This window comes from Oryctolagus cuniculus, chromosome 9, assembly GCF_964237555.1.
Source record: "Oryctolagus cuniculus chromosome 9, mOryCun1.1, whole genome shotgun sequence".
Taxonomy (NCBI): Eukaryota; Metazoa; Chordata; class Mammalia; order Lagomorpha; family Leporidae; genus Oryctolagus; species Oryctolagus cuniculus.
This window is the reverse complement of record NC_091440.1, coordinates 35,412,453-35,429,307: the sequence shown is the minus strand read 5'-3', so window position 1 is coordinate 35,429,307 and position 16,855 is coordinate 35,412,453. Positions and strand designations below refer to the sequence as shown.

Here is a 16,855-nt window from a genome sequence, read left to right as displayed (position 1 = left end):
TTTTTTTTTTTTTTTTTTTGCCATGCAGAGTTGGATAGTGAGAGAGAGACACAGAGAGAGAGTTATAGACAGTGAGAGAAAGAGAGAAAGGTCTTTCTTCCATTGGTGCACTCCTCTAATGGCCCCTACAGCTGGTGCCGTAGCCAGGCTGATCTGAAGCCAGGAGCCAGGTGCTTCCTCCTGCTCTCCCATGTGGGTGCAGAGCCCAAGCACTTGGGCCATCCTCCGCTGCCCTCCCAGGCCATAGCAGAGAGCTGGCCTGGAAGAGGAGCAACCGGGACAGAATCTGGCGCTCCAACTGGGACTAGAACCTGGGGTGCCGGCGCCGAAGGCGGAGGATTAGCTAAGTGAGCCATGGCGCCAGCCAGTGGTGCAGGTTTGGCATCTACAAAAGAAAGGGAGAGGAAAAGCCTACAACTGTAGCCTAAGCGCAGGCTCCAGAGGTCTTGGCCAGTTGAGTTCTCTGGTACAAAAACGGCCCTTAAAAGAAGGCATGATTACTGGGGCAGAAACAGCCAGGCCCTAGGCCCTTATCCATGCTGTCATTGGTTGGCTTAGGATCAAATGCCGAGATGGACTCCAAAGGTCCTCTGGATGCAGTCAGTGAACTGGACTCCTTGAGGTGGGGTCTCCCTGGAATGGAGGTCTCAGCTGTGCCCCTCCAAGGTGGTGGCACCCCTTCACTATGCCGAACGCTCCTGAGGACAAATAGTGTCTTGTTACCTTTGTGACCCTGCTCACATCACAAGTCTCCAGGTACTATCTCATAAGTTAGTTCTTTTCACAGAACCATTGGCAATTATGATTACACTGGGCTCATCCCTTATCAACAGCGTTATGAGATAGAAAGTACTTGGGCTTTAGAGACAAAGTTCCAGATTCACATCTCCGCATCTTTTCTTTTTTTTCTTTCCAGCCAAACAGAGCTGGAATCTATTGCAAATCATTTGGTTTCTTTAAACAGCTAAAATGGGATTACTAATGCTTTACTCCCAGAGTTGCTGGGCGGATTATATACAAAGCCTAATTCAGTGCTTGCCATTTAGGAGGTGTTGAGTCAATGTTCATCTCTCCTCTGCTTCTCTCTTTTGAACAATATTTTATTGTGGGCTAAAGCGCTTTTCTAAATACTTTCTCATTTTATTTTGATTTACGGAGACTGTAAACTTCAAGGGGCTGATTCAAGGCCACATAGAGAAAAAGGAGGAAGAACTCAAGTCTTCTGGTTTCAATGCTTGTGCTCTTCACAGGTTTACAGGAAAATGCAATGTCCCATCACCCAGTCACTGTCAGGAACACAGGCGGAGGGCGGTGACAGTGGGGGCAGGGAGAGATGTTGGAGATGAAAAATCTGAAAAAGGCCAGTCAGTACTCACTGTGAACAAGAAGTGAATGAAGACGTTTCTGCATGTCTACCTAATTAGCTTATGGATAGAATAGGGAGGCTTCAGGTCCAAACAGTGTAGACAGAAAATTGTTTAAGGAGAATGGCCTTTCCTAAGCCTGAAAGCCTAACAGGAAAAAAGTTTCTTTCCAGGAAGATCCACTAACATCCACTACTGTGACTGCTTTCCACTTCCTGAGTGCTAGGTCAGAGCATTTGCAGGATGGTCTTGTGTACAGCATGCTTGGGCCAAACACCTGTCACAGCTATGCCCCTCTGTATTGTCACAATTCACTCCTAAAATGTTTCTTTTTTTGTTTAAGATGCTAGATATTGTGATTAAAAATGGCTTTGTCATACAAGAGGGTAAGGGAAAGTCATTGTGAATGCACATGCTAGAGCTTTGCTGCTTTATCCATTTCACTAACTAGAATATTAACTTGAGCTGGCTCAGTCTACCCAAGCCATCTCAGTCAGTTCCTGCTTCCCTTCTTTTCCATCACAATTGCAAACTGGAGCTGATCAATTGGTCAGCAAAGCTAATGGATACAAGATGATATTGTTTATGGTCAAGTGTCCACAAAGTCTCGTATTTGGATGGCATTCTGAAAGCCAGTTTCACTGCTGTGGCCTGTGGGTTTCATTCAAATGTGTTAACATGGCCTTGCTCTGTTCTCCTCTCAGTCTTCTGGGGAGTACACTCAGCAACAGTTTTAGTCTCTGTACCAATTTTGTGTTTTCTGGGAACACATTTTAGGTCAACCCTGAGCCAGTATTGTCAGTTAGACTATTTACTGTTCTTTGATCCCATTCTAGATTTTTCTATGTTTTTAAAAGTACACTTTTTCCTTATGCCTTTCTCTGTATCTTTGCTCCTTAAAATGTTCCTTACTTTTCAAAGATTGTTTTAATCTTCACATAAATGTTCAACACAAACATTATTAACTTGAGAATAATTTCAAAATTGACAAATTAACTTCAATTACTTCCAACAGTGGGAATTTAAAATAAAATGGAGCAAAACTTTTGTCTGATATAGATATCATGACTTCTGATGAGCTATAAAACAATACTTTGGCAATTTCATGACTCAAATAAAAAAGCAGAAAAATCTACCTAACTGTAGCCTATAAAAGATAACAGACTAGTGATTTTATTATTTTGTAAAATTTCAAAGAGCCATTGGTTAAGAAGATAGACAGTGAGTAATTTCTAAAATGTTTTCTTCTGTCTTTGGTATAGGTCTGGCTTATGCATATGTGAATGTATATTCATGATCTTCTATTAGAGTTTAACTAAGATTCAACACTGTACTTTTTTATTACTCTTATTTTCCTTAAGAAAATTATGATTGTGCTGTGTTGGTAAATAAGTAATTTTACAAGGCAAACTGGATATATTTTTAGATCTTAAAGGTGTTTAAATATTGTTTCTCAAAACAATACCTTAGACAAGTGTCAGACTTTATCACTGTATAAAAATGTACAGTGGTTTTATTGACATGTACATTCCAATATGTTTATAGCTGCAAGATAATGAGGCACACTCAGTATTGCACTTCATTAAAATTTCAGGCTCAAACTTAACCTAGAAGTTTAAATGAAACTGCATTGTAATTTAGTAATTCTTATACAGGACAAACATTGATATCTTTATATACAGTGTGATACTTATTACATTTATATGCTGTCCTAACACAATTTTTTTTAAATAACAGTCTAGGAAATAAACCAGAATATTCCTCTTTTTTTTTTTCTCCCTACCCGTGATGCAATTGTACAGGATTACAAAAAGGCAGTATACAATAAACAATGATTATTTTTCTTTTTTGCTTAAAAGCCAGCATCATTCTTAGTCCATGGGCGTGGCGATTCTTTTATTATATCAATTATCTATAAATGTCCAATGCTTCACAGGCCAATGACAGTAATGGCCACATGCAAACACCTCACAAGTTTGATGTCTTGTTTCAAAAGAAGATAAACCAAAATAATAGGGAAACTTTCCATAGCAAGAATTATGTACATGGTATTTGGCATCCTTCTTGCACTGTGAATGGTTCATTTTCATGGATGTAAAAATGGTCCCATCCTTATCCTGAGCAGAGTTTAAACTTCATCGCATCCTCTTGGGGGATGAAGGCAACTGTTCTCTCTGTAGACAAAGGATCTGAGTGTTCTAAAAAGTGTGGGCATTTCTGCACACTCCACAGCCCAGAGCAAACTCCTCCCCAGTGGGTGGATGAACAACATGGAGTGGACATTCAGTTCCTTCTAACTGCTTGCCTTTGGGACCTATATAAATGTTGAAGGAAGCAAAGGAATCAATGATAAATATACATGGACATGTGAATCTCATAACTTATTCAAAGCAATAATATGACTATAGCTATACAAATAAAGAGTTCAAAATTTTTAATGGTTCTTTAACTCACTAGTAAAAATGTTAACCATCAGAAATTCAACACAATAGATACAAATAGCAGAGGCAGTAACTGTGTCCCTTACCTATAACATCCTGCCTAGAGAGAACCACTGAGAGCTACAGATCTTTTTCTATTAATAAATGAATTTTCTATAAATAAGTGGCTGACATAAAAGATGAGTCATTTTAAAGCCAAGAGAAATGAATCAAAATGTTCATAACTATCCTTCAATTTAGTTTAGCAGAAAATTATTCCAGATGAGACTTTTTCTGTAAATGAAAACAAATTTAAGTATAAATTAGGCATGCTATCCTATCTTTTTTGAAGAAAAAGGAAACACTGGTAAAATGGGAAGACTGATTATTAGCATTATTTTAAAAAAGTATCTGGGAGAATGCATTTGACTTAGCAGTTAAGATGTCTAAATCCCATATTAGAGTGCTTGGGTTCAAGTTCAGGCTTTGCCTCCAAATCCAGCTTCCTGCTAATGTGCTCCCTGGGAGGCAGCAGCTGACACCTTAAATAATTGGGTCCCTGATACCTATATGAGACCTGGATTGAGTTCCTGGTTTCTGCCTTTTTTTTTTTTTTTTTTTTTTGACAGGCAGAGTTAGACAGTGAGAGAGAGTCAGAAAGGTCTTCCTTCCATTGGTTCACCCCCCAAATGGCTGCTAAGGTCAGCGAGTTTCTGCCTTTGGCCTGCTCTAACCTTGGTTGTTGCAGGCATTTGGGGGAGTGAATTGACAGAAGGTAGCTCTCTGACTCTCAAATAAAGTAAGAAAATACTGAAATTAAAAAAAAAATAATAATTTTTAAATATCTGAAAGGAGATTAGTAGGAAAATAGGGGCCAGCATTATGGTATAGTAGGTAAAACCTGCTGCCTGCTAATGCCAGCATCTCATACAGGCACCGGTTCAAGACCCAGCTACTCTACTTCCTGTCCAGCCCCCTGCTAATCTACCTGGGAAAGCAGCAGAAGATGGCCCAGGTGTTTGGGCCCATGCCACCCAATGAGGCCATCTGTGCAGTGAACCAACTGTTAGAAAATCTCTGTGTCTCTCCCATCTTGTTACTCTGCCTTTCAAATAAATAAATCAGTTTTTAAAAACAAACAAACAAACAAAAAAGAGGCCAGTGCTATGGCATGGTAGGCTAAGCCTCTGCCTGCAGTGCCAGCATCCCATACATGCACCAATTTGAGTTCCTGCTGTTCTACTTCCAATCCAGCTCCCTGTTATGGCCTGGGATAGCAGTATAACATGGTCCAGGTGCTTGGGCCCCTGCACCCACGTGGAAGACCCAAAAGAAGCTTCTAGCTCCTGACTTTGAATCGGCTCAGCTCTGGTTGTTGTGGCCATTTGGGATGTGAACCAGTGGGTGGAAGACCTCTCTCTGTCTCTCCCTCTCTCTGCCTGTAACTCTCTTTCTCAAATAAATAAATAAAAATCTTAAAACAAAACCAAAAACAACAAAAAAGAGGAACTTATGTGACTGTGCTTCAAGCCATGAGTTTCCTTTCATCTAAAAAGGATTTTTAGCTTCCTTATAAACAAGGAGCTTTTACTGTGTTTTGGGACTATAGGTTAGGTTTATGCTAGAATGCATAGGCTCTGCTTAATAGTAGAGGGAGGAATAGGAACAATGCTTTAAGGTTCTTTTTCTTTTATTAAAATTTATTTATTCATTTGAAAGGCAGAATTAGAGAGGAGGAGAGGCAGAAGCAGAGAGAGAGAATCTTCCATCTAGTGCTTCACTTCCCAAATGGCTGCAACAGCCAAGGCTGGGCCAATCAGAAGCCAGGAGCCAGGAATGTCTTACAGGTCTCCCACATGGGCAAGGCTGGGCCATGTTATACTGCTTTCCCAGGCCATGGCAGGGAGCAGGATTGGCAGCAGAGCAGCAGTGACTACAACCAGCACCCATATGGGATGCTGTTATCAGGTGCTGGCTTTGCCTGCCACAGTGCCGGCCCCAGTGCTTTAGATTTCTACAGCTGGCTTTCAACAAAACAAATGTAAAATCTAATAGTGTTTTGGTAGAAAAATACCAGATGGAACAAGCTTATCCAGTTCACTGGGGGATGAAGTCCCATTTAATTTGCCTCTTTGGGACTTAAAACATTTCTGATATAAAAGGGGGAAACTATAAACACACAGTATTTATGAAGTTCTTAGCCTGGAATGGTTTAAGTCTGCACCAAATATTAGCTATCGTTCCTATTACTGAACACCACCACACGGAGGCCTGGTATAGAGGAATAACAAGTTCCATATAAGAGGATATGAAGCATATTAAGTGATTCCTAACAGCAACCATTTTACTGTTCTCACCCTAGGGCACCCGGACTTTCTCCTTCATGGAGAAAGCCTTAAGCTTATGAAGGGGTCAAAAAATTCCCTTTGCCTCTTTGAGTTAGTTTAGTTTGAATTGGGTTTCCACCACATGAAGCAAAGAATTCTCCTTCTAACTTTAAATAAAAGCAGATGCCACATGTCAGCATACTGGAAAAAGTTCATGGAATAATGGAATTAAAACTGAATTTACAAATATTTGGGCACAATAAATGTTTTGAAATCCAAGCACAGGTTTTTTATAATGCACATTTTTCCATGTATTTAAAGCCAATTTTTTTTGCCCCAGAAATGTTTCTGCACCAAAATAAACCCCTATTTTTAAATTCCATGTTCTCATGAACTTTTTGAAGTACCCTTAGAGATCACAATTCTGATTTTAAAATATTAAAAGCATACCTGCAGGACAGTGTGGTAGTTCTTCCTTAGGAATGCTAGTCATTCTTTGAAAATCATCATGACAAGCATTACAAAAATGTGTTGTTCCAAAACAGAAAAAGACAGCAACTGAGCAGCAGTAGCGACATTTATATTCCAAAAAGTCTGTGCCATGTTTGGGACACATCTATAGAAAAAAAAAAAAAAAAAAAAAAAGAGAGAGAGAGAGAGAGAGACAGATTCAATATTACAGTGAGACTATTTCAATTTTACTTGGGATAGTCATATACATAGCTCATTAGTTCCTATTTGGGAGCATACATAGCCTGCAAAAGCCCAAGTTGTCTGGAAAAAGCCCCATGTTCTGAACCCATCTCCATCAACTACTCAATTTCCTTGTGAATATTTCCTGGTCTTTCAAGTTGAAAATTTAATACTATTTCATCTCTCTCCCAATTGTACAGATATACTGTGAAGATTTGCTTGAAGAAGAGAAAACCTAAAAAGCTTGAGAAAATGTGACACATACGCTAATTCCTTGTTCAAATATGGTGACCATTTCACAGAAAACAAAACTATGAAATGAAAATACCATCCATGGAAATGTATCTATAAAATAATTTTAAAAAATAGTACAATGTGTTACAAATATCAGAAAACACTATGGGAAAAAACCTGGTTTAACTTTCCACAATACTGGCTTTATATTTATTAAAAAATATAATTTTAATGTTTCTATACTATCCTTTTTAATAAAATGTTCTGCTCACCTGAGCCCTTGACACATCAGAGCAGGCACCACAAATGAGCTCTCTGGGGTCATAGTCATCCCCTTGTCCAGCTTCAGCATCACAGCGAGCTTCACCACCAAAATAGGCCTAAAGAGGAAAACATTTAGATGACAGCAGAGAAAGGACAACTCTGACATGAGTGACACACTGTAAGTGTGTATTAGTCAGCTTTTTGCTATTTTAACTAAAACGCCTGAGAAGAGATTCTTGGGAAAGAAAAGGTTTATTTTGGCTTACAGTTGAGGGGTCACAGATCAAGACTGGTTGGTCCCATTAGTCTGGCATCAGGTAGAGGCTAGCAATAGTAGATATGTATATAGGGAGCCAGGAAGCAGAGGGAGAGTTGGGCCAAACTTGGTCTAAATAATCAACTTTCTTTTGAGAACTATTGTCCAAGATCCTTATGACTTAAGGACCTCCCACTGGGCCCACGTCCCAGCCACTGCAGCAAGATCAAACCTCTACCTTAATTAATCCATTAAATGCTAATATGAGATTTTGGAGTTTAAAAGTCTGCATGAATTTGGGGAGACAATTCCTGTTCGATTCATAGCAATGAATTGGAAGTAGTGAAAGTAAGACCAAGAGGTCTTAAAAAAACACAACTGCTTCATATGCTCTACATGGTCCTGAATGAATAGTGGGTTATAGAAGCAATCAAAAGTGAAATCAAAAAATTTCTGATAACAAATGCAATGACAATACAACATATCAAAAACTTATGGGATACAGCAAAAGCAGTGTTAAGAGGAAAGTTTATAGCAATAGATGCCTACATCAAGAAATTAGAAAAGCACCAAACAAATGAGCCATCATTGCACCTCAAGGATCTAGAAAAAGGACAGCAAACCAAACCCAAAAGTGAAAGGAGAAAAGAAATAATTAAAATTAGAGAAGAAATCAACAAAATTGAATAAAAAAATACAAAAGATCAGCAAAACAAAGAGCTGGTTTTTTAAAAAAACAGACAAAATTGACATGCCATTGGCCCAACTAACAAAAAAAAAAAAAAAAAAAAGGAGAGAGAAGACTCAAATCAATAAAATTAGGGATGAAAAAGGAAATGTAATGACAGATACCACAGAAATAAAAGAATCATCAGAAGTTTCTACAAAGAGCTGTATGCCAACAAACTTGGACCTAGAAGAAATGGACAGATTCCTGAACACATATAACATACCTAAATTGAGCCATGAAGACACAGAAAACCTAATCAGACCCATAACCAAGATGGAAATTAAATCAGTAATAAAGGCGCTCCCAACAAAGAAGAGCCCAGGACCGGATGATTCTACCAGATGATTAAAGAACTAAATCCAATTTTTCTAAAGTTATTCAAAACAATTGAAAGAGAAGGAATCCGTCCAAATTCTTTCTATGAACCCAGCATCACCTTAATTCCTAAACCTGAAAATGATGCAACAGAGAAAGAGAATTACAGACCAATTTCCCTGATGAATATAGACCCAAAAATCCTCAACAAAATTTTAGCGAAATGATTCAATTAACACATCAGAAAGATCACCCACCCAGACCAAGTGGGATTTTTCCTTGGTATGCAGGGATGGTTCAACATTTGCAAATAAATCAATGTGATACAACACATTAACAAACTTCTGAACAAAAACCATACGATTATCTTAATAGATGCAGATAAAGTGTTTGATAAAATAAAATACCCTTTCATGATAAAAGATCTAAGCAAATTGGGCTTAGAAGGAACACTTCTCAACACAATCAAGGCAATTTATGACAAACTTACAGCCAGCATCATATTGAATGGGGAAAAGTTGGAAGCATTCCCACTGAGATCCAGTACCAGACAGGGATGCCCACTCTCACCACTGCTATTCAATATAGTACTGGGAGTTTTAGCCAGAGCCATTAGGCAAGAAAAAGTAATCGTAGGGATATAAACTGGGAAGGAAGAATTCAAATTATCCCTATTTGCAGACAACATGATTCTTTATTTAGGGGATCCAAAGAACTCCACTAAGAGACTACTGGAATTCATAGACAAGTTTGGTAAAGTAGCATGATATAAAATCAATATACAAAAATCAACAGCCTTTGTTTACACAGACAAAGCCATGGCTGAGAAAGAAATTCTAAGATCAATCCCATTAACAATAGCTACCAAAAATTCAAATACCTTGGACTAAACTAAGGATGCAAAAGATGCCTATGATGAGAATTATAAAACATTAAAGAAAGCAATAGAAAAAGACACAAAACAATAGAAAAATCTTCCATGTTCATGGATTAGAAGGATCAGTATCATCAAAATGTCCATTCTTCCTAACGCAATTTACAAATTCAATGCTATACCAGTCAAAATACCAAAGACATTCTTCTCAGATCTAGAAAAAAATGCTGAAATCTATATGGAGCATAGGAGTCCTTAAATAGCTTAAGCAATTTTATACAACATAAACAAAGCCAGAGGCATCACAATACCAGATTTCAAGACATACTACAGGGCAGATATAATTGAAACAGCCTGGTAGTGGTACAAAAACAGATGGATAGACCAATGGAACAGAATAGAAACACCAGAAATCAATCCAAACATCTACAAGCAACTTATATTTGATCAAGGAGCTAAAACCAATCCCTGGAGCAAGGACAGTCTCTTCAACAAATGGTGCTGGGAAAACTGGATTTCCACATGCAGAAATATGAAGCAAGATCCGTACCTCACACCTCACACAAAAATCTACTCAATATAGATTAAAGATCTAATCCACGACACCATTATTAGAGAACATCAGAGAAACCCTGCAAGATATTGGCACAGGCAAAGACTTCTTGGAAAAGACCCAAGAGGCACAGGCAGCCAAACCCAAAATTAATAACTGGGATTACATCAAATTGAGAATAAACAGAAAAGTGAAGAGGCAACTGACAGAATGGGAGAAATTATTTGCAAACTATGCAACTGATAGAGGATTAATAACCATAATCTACAAAGAGATAAAAAACTCCATAACAACAAAACAAACAACCCACTTAAGAGATGGGCCAAGTGTTAAGTCAACAACAGGAATCACTGTGCACTTATTCCTCATGTAGGATCTCTGTCCTTAATGTGCTGTACATTGTGATTTAATGCTATAACTAGTACTCAAACAGTATTTTTCACTTTGTGTTTCTGTGTGGGTGCAAACTGTTGAAATCTTTACTCAATATATGCTAAACTGATCTTCTGTATATAAAAAGAACTGAAAATGAATCTTGATGTGAATGGAAGGGGGGAGGGAGAGGGAAAGGGGAGTGTTGTGGGTGGGAGGGAAGTTATGGGGGGGGGGAGCCATTGTAATCCATAAGCTGTACTTTGGAAATTTATATTCATTAAATAAAAGTTAAAAAAAAAAAGAGATGGGCCAAGGACTTAAACAGACATTTTTCAAAAAAGGAAATCCAAATGGCCAACAGACACATGAAAAAATGTTCAGGATCAGTAGCTGTCAGGGAAAAGCAAATCAAAACCACAATGAGGTTTCATCTCACCCCAGTTAGAATGGCTCACATACAGAAATCAACAAACAACAAATGCTGGTGAGGATGTGGGGGAAAGGTACCATAATCCACTGTTGATGGGAATGCAATCTGGTAAAGCTACTACTACCCAGCCATCCCACTCCTCGGAATTTACCCAAGGGAAATGAAATTGGCAAAAACAGAGCTATCTGCACCTCCATGTTAACTGCAGCTCAATTCACAATAGCTAAGACATGGAATCAACCTAAACACCTGTCAACAGAGGATTGGATAAAGAAATTATGGCATATATACTCCATGGAATACTACATGGCAGTAAAAAAAAAAAAGTGAAATCTGGTGATTTCCAACAAATGGATGAATATGGAAAACATCATACTTAATGAAATAACCCAGTCCCAAAGGGACAAATATGTTCTCCCTGATCTGTGACAACCAACTGAACACCTAAAAGAAAACCTGCAGAAGTGAAATTGACACTATGAGAAGCAATGACTTGATCAGCCCTTGTCCTTTCAAGGAACAGATTTTTTTTTATTTTTATTTTTATTTACTATTTTCTTTTTCTATTTAATACCATTGGTTGAACCCTTTAACACATAATTATTTATAGGTATTTAAATCCAATTGAAAATTGATCTCAGTAAAAAATAAGAGGAGGAATAAGAAAGGGAGGAGATGTACAGTTCGGCACACGATCTCACAGACTTATCCCTAATGGCAAAACTAAAAACTTGCCATGGGGCTCCAAATCCCATTAGGATGGATAATACTACTGCCATTTTCTATGTAAAGTGATTTTTTTAAGTGTATAGCAGTTCATATATATAGGAATATGGTCAAAGGGATCACATAAATAAGACCAAGTGCCTGCTAACAACGATAGAATTAAAAAGGAGGGAATGATCCAGTATGGGAAGCAGGCCATACAGCAGACTCAGAGAATGACAAACACCCTAAACAGTACTCTGGCCTCAGAATCAGCCTTTAAGGCATTCAGATCTGGCTAAAAATCCATGAGAGCATTTCAGGCATGGAAAGCCAAGACACTGGCAAAAAATGACCATCATGAAGGATCTCTGTGAGTGAGATCCCAGTGGAAAGAAGGGGCCATCAAAGGAGGTACCTCTCTCTGAAAGGCGGAGAGAACTTCCACTTTGCTTATGGCTCTGTCTAAATACTGATGGAGTTTGTGGACTCAAAAGGCTTCCATAGTCTTGGCAGCTCATGACAAGTGCCTCGGGTGCTTACTGACATCATAAATAAGAGTGTCAAATTAAATCAACAACAGAAATCATTGTGCACTTGCTGCCCATGTAGGACCTCTGTCCTTAATTAGTTATACTATGAGAATTAATAGTAAAACTTGTCTTCAAACAGTACTTTATACTTAGTGTTTGGGTGTAAACTGTTGAAATCTTTATTTAGTATAGAGTTGGTCTTCTGTATATAAAGATAATTAAAAATGAATCTTAATGAAGAATGGGATGGAGAGGGAGTAGCAGGTGGGATGGGAGTTGGGGGGAAGGGCGGGTATGGTGGGAAAAACTGCTATATTCCTAAAGCTGTACCTATGAAATTTATGTTTATTAAATAAAAGCTTTCAAAAAATACAAATGTCTGTTATCTCTTGCAAAGCCAAGTACATGTCTATAATGCTGACTTAGGGCAAATGTGGGTAGGAAATAATGGTAATGCATTTCTGGGATGGATTCATGCTTATGGTAGGGAGCTCAAGCATTTCACTCTCAAATAAATGACAGAAGAAGGTACAATGCTTTAAATGAATATAAAGAACAGGATAATAAATACATTAACCACTAAGTAAAAATAGCCTTTTCTGGGCAAAATTTGGGTAATTTCCACAGTTTGAAATGTTAACATATTCTCTTTTACTGCTTTTAATATTGTAATTTAGAAAAATATGCTTAGAAACCCCCAAGTTATAGTACTGTAAAATAAAAAAAGCCTAAAATAAGTTATTACTGGAGAACAATACCAAAGCTAAAGGGAAAGGAAAAAAAATCAATTTTAAGAACCTTCTAATTACATCAACATTTTTAAAAAGAGAGGCAAATCTGGTAATTCTGTTGGGAATACTACTCATATTTATAAGATTACACTATATCCAAGAACTCAAGACTATCCAATACAGATACTCAAATAAATGAAATTATCATGATGGATGATTTGCCACTTGTATTTTCTCTGGGCACAAAATAAATGAGGCCAAGGAGTTGGGACAATTTGCATGCACACAATGTCACACAGTCAAAAAGCTACATCCAAATTGGGAATAAACAAGCTGAGTCAATATAAAGCTATTATCTACACTAGAAAATCAGGTCAAAAGAAAGGCTCCATTGATGTAAAGGTTATAAATGGTCATCTACCAGCTAAATTTGGCCCTAAACGGATTCAGTTGGTCTTGGGGGCCTACAGGTTATTCCAGATGTTTCACTTTCCTCTGTCCTCTGCCTGGTTTCCTAAGCATGTGATTGACAATCCTGTGGTAGCACAATATTCACTTATGATGTTGCATACATTAAACATGGGTATGATACTGTATTATTTTAACAATGCAAATTTTATAACTATACGTTAGTGGTTTTTGGCTATCATATGTTATTTAGTCATCCATTCACTGATGTATTTTCTGTTTATTACAGTGGGGAACTACACACGTTTCATCTAGTCACTCCTTCACACATTTATTCTTTATCTAATTAACTTAGAACATAGTAAGTGAGAAGTAGTAGACAAAAATGTACTGCAGAAAGAAAAATGAAAAACATTGGTCTTTGTATGCAAAAACACGGTCTTTGGTTTCAGGGAATTTATCAAGTTGGGCAAAGAGACAAATTAATCAGTAATCATAACACAGAATAATGAGTGCTGTGGTGGATGTATGCAATAGAAAATCATATGGTGGTGGCAGTGGTGGTAAGTACTTTACAGAGGATGTGAGATATGAGCTGAATTCTGAAGCAGGATATGACAGGTTTAGCTGTGCATATAAGCATTATGTATATGGGGATGGTGGTGAGTGAGTAAAATGTTCACAGTGAAGAAGCAAAGAGCATTCCATGAAGAAAAATGGCCTGGGCAATGGCTTGGAGATGTGAGAGTGTGCAAACATGGTTGAGTTTGGGGATATGCAAGTTGTTCACTATTTTGAAGCATGGAGTGTAAATAGCAGCAAACTGGGAGGTGAGGCTGTAGAGGTAGATGGGGCTACAGGATTATAAACTGAAGAACTGGGCAAGACCTAGAAATACTAATCTGCTAGTAGCACTGTTAAGTGCAATGGAGGCCTTAGTGGTGCCATAGACGGGCTCAGTAAGAAAGCTACTATTAATTACCAAAGAAAACGATCACAGTTGCTGAAGATGAAACAGAAAAAAAGGACTCAGCAGAGAGCTAGTGAGAGAACTGACAGGCCTTGGAAGTAAGGATTAGACATCAGGAGACTCAAGGTTGATGAATACAATACAAGACGTGAAAACTTTGAAGTATCTGGGGGGATTCAAATGTCTGATGGAAAACTGGATATATATATCCATATGTCAAATGTCTTAGAAGGTCATAACAGGACTGGTGGTGGGCAAAGAAAGGCATGGATTAATAGATATCACCAAAGGTTAGGTTAGTACTAGGCAAAAGCTCTAGAAAAACACATACTTTAGTGGTAGGTGAATAAAAAGAACCCAATGAAGGAGTTAAAGTCAAATGACTAGAAGGGAAGGAAGACATCAGAAGGGTACTATTCTGAAAGGCAAGAAGAATTTTAAGGAAAGAACGGTTAACAGAGTCAAATAAGAGAAGTTTACTCAATAATCAATTGTATCTTCATCTACTGCTGCCCCAGCCACAGCAAGACCATGGACCTCAACAAGGTGCTGTCACTTATCTACATGGTGGTCACACCCATGTGCAACCCTGTCATCTGCTGTTTGTGGAACAAAGAGGTCCATGCAGTGCTGTGGAAGACTCTCACTTTCTGATTCAAATCTTACATGACCCACAGAGACCTTAAATAATCATCAAGGACAGGTGAGAAAATGTTTTGTGCCCAACATGCAGAGCTCAAACTGAGTGTTAAGTAAATCTGAACTGTCAAAGACAAAAATAAGAAAAGTTCTATGAGAAAACACAACACTCAGGATAAATTATAAGTATCTGATAATCTTCCAAAGCAACAAATCCATATTTAATATGAATATTTGAGTTTTTAGTTATGTAATTTTCATCCCCATAAGACTAATAGAATTTATCCAATGAATCTGTAAATTCTCACAAATACAGATAGACATATGTACAATCAGAAACAGCCTAAATGTTCACAAATATTGGATGGTTTAGATGTATTATAGTACATTAATTATGATAAACAATCTCTTCTTAGATAAAAAGATATGTACTTGTATGTTTTGATGTGGAAATAAAGACAATGTACATATGTTAAATTAAAAATCAAGTAAAACACATTAAAATAATAAATTGGATTGGGCAACAGGAGGTTGTTAGTGCTAGGAAGCAGCTTGTGTAGAGGAACATTACACATTTTGGAGAAAGTCTATTTACATAAAAAAAAAACAAAAATTAAGTAAGTAAGTTCAACTTGAAACACCGTATAGGGGCTAGTGTTGTGGCATAGTGGGTGAAGCTACAGTCTGTGGCAGCAGTATCCCACATGGGCACTAGCTTGAATCCTGGCTGCTCTACCTCCCATTAGTTCCCTGCTAATGTACCTGGGAAGGCAGTGGAAGATGGCCCAAGTCTTTGAGTCTCTACCACCCACATGAGAGACATGAAGTTCCTAGATCCTGGCTTCAGTCCTGCCCAGCTCTGGCTGTTCTGGCCATCTGGGGAGTGAACCAGTAGATGGAGGATCTCTCTTTCTCTCTCTCTGTCTCTCCTCCTCTCTCTCTTTTTAAACTCTGCCTTCCAAATAAATAAATCTTAAAAAAACAAAACACTGTACCAAACTATTTCAACTTTAACTTCAAACTTAAAATGTTAGAAAAATGAGAAATCATTACAAAATTTGACCTCTTAAACATAATCTCTAGTTCATAAAACATAGTATAACTTAGAGCATACCTTTCTGCATTTGTAGCATACATAATATGCATATCTATTCATGGCATAGCCAGCTGGATCATTATAGAACCTCACACCAGGTGTTGTGATGGCTTCACTCTTATGCAGACCTTCATATTCCAACCTCATTAAGGCTTTTCTTCTGACATCCTCATAGAGTTCTTTGATTGGATCAAGCAGGTCTTTTAAAACTATATGATTAATTTTGTTCTGAAATTTAAAAAGTTAAATTCTTTAACAGAATCATTAACTAGTTAATTCAACAAACATTAGCATGCATTAAGGACTAAGCACTGTGTCAGAAGACATCCTGTCAGTGATATATTCTAAATAAACTGCTGCTTAAAAATATTCCTGCAAAGTCCTTATAAACACATATTTTCCCAGAAGCAGGAAAGATGGGCAATAAATGAGGCAAACCGGTCCCAGAGCAGGAAAATCCTATTTCATTGGCTTCATATTTCCTGAATCTGAAATGTATCTCCCACTGCTTAGCTGTGCTGGGAATAAAGGTTACCTGGATGCCACAAATATGGTACCCTCCCGCTTTGTGTGTTGTGGTGGTGGTGGTATGTGTGTATGCGTGTGTGTGTGTGTGTGTGCGCGCATGTGTGCTTTGGTTCCTTGAAGACAGAGTAGAATGTCAGGTGACAGGAATAAGCAGGTAGTATTTTCTATGCCACCTTCATGTAACTTTCCAGATTCCTAACTGTGACTTTTCTTTGTGGCATCCATATGAAAAGGGAGAACAAGATACTATAATCTTTTTGATGATTCCTCAGTCTAAAAAGAAATGACTGCCTTCCCCCATGTTAAACTTCTTACACCAGTCTGCAATTATGAAGACAGAAAAAAAACAGGTAGAGTTTAATAGAACAAAAAAGAATGAAGTAGCAAGAGAGGCACTGACACATTTCTTC

At 37.9% G+C, this 16,855-nt stretch overlaps 1 protein-coding gene across 23 annotated transcripts in view; it reads right to left on the bottom strand.

Annotated features, from left to right (window-relative positions):
• Positions 1-2,841: 2,841 nt before the first annotated feature.
• MYCBP2 (MYC binding protein 2) overlaps positions 2,842-16,855 on the bottom strand; it is a 304,484-nt gene continuing 290,470 nt past the window's right edge. For all 23 annotated transcript variants that reach the window (XM_051850575.2, XM_051850577.2, XM_051850583.2 and 20 more), the window contains 4 exons: positions 15,936-16,145; positions 7,311-7,418; positions 6,562-6,727; positions 2,842-3,678 (listed from right to left, as the gene is read on the bottom strand). In XM_051850575.2, coding sequence (XP_051706535.2) covers positions 3,563-3,678; positions 6,562-6,727; positions 7,311-7,418; positions 15,936-16,145 — 600 coding nt within the window. In that variant the 3' untranslated portion in view covers positions 2,842-3,562. The remainder of the gene's footprint in view (positions 3,679-6,561; positions 6,728-7,310; positions 7,419-15,935; positions 16,146-16,855) is intronic.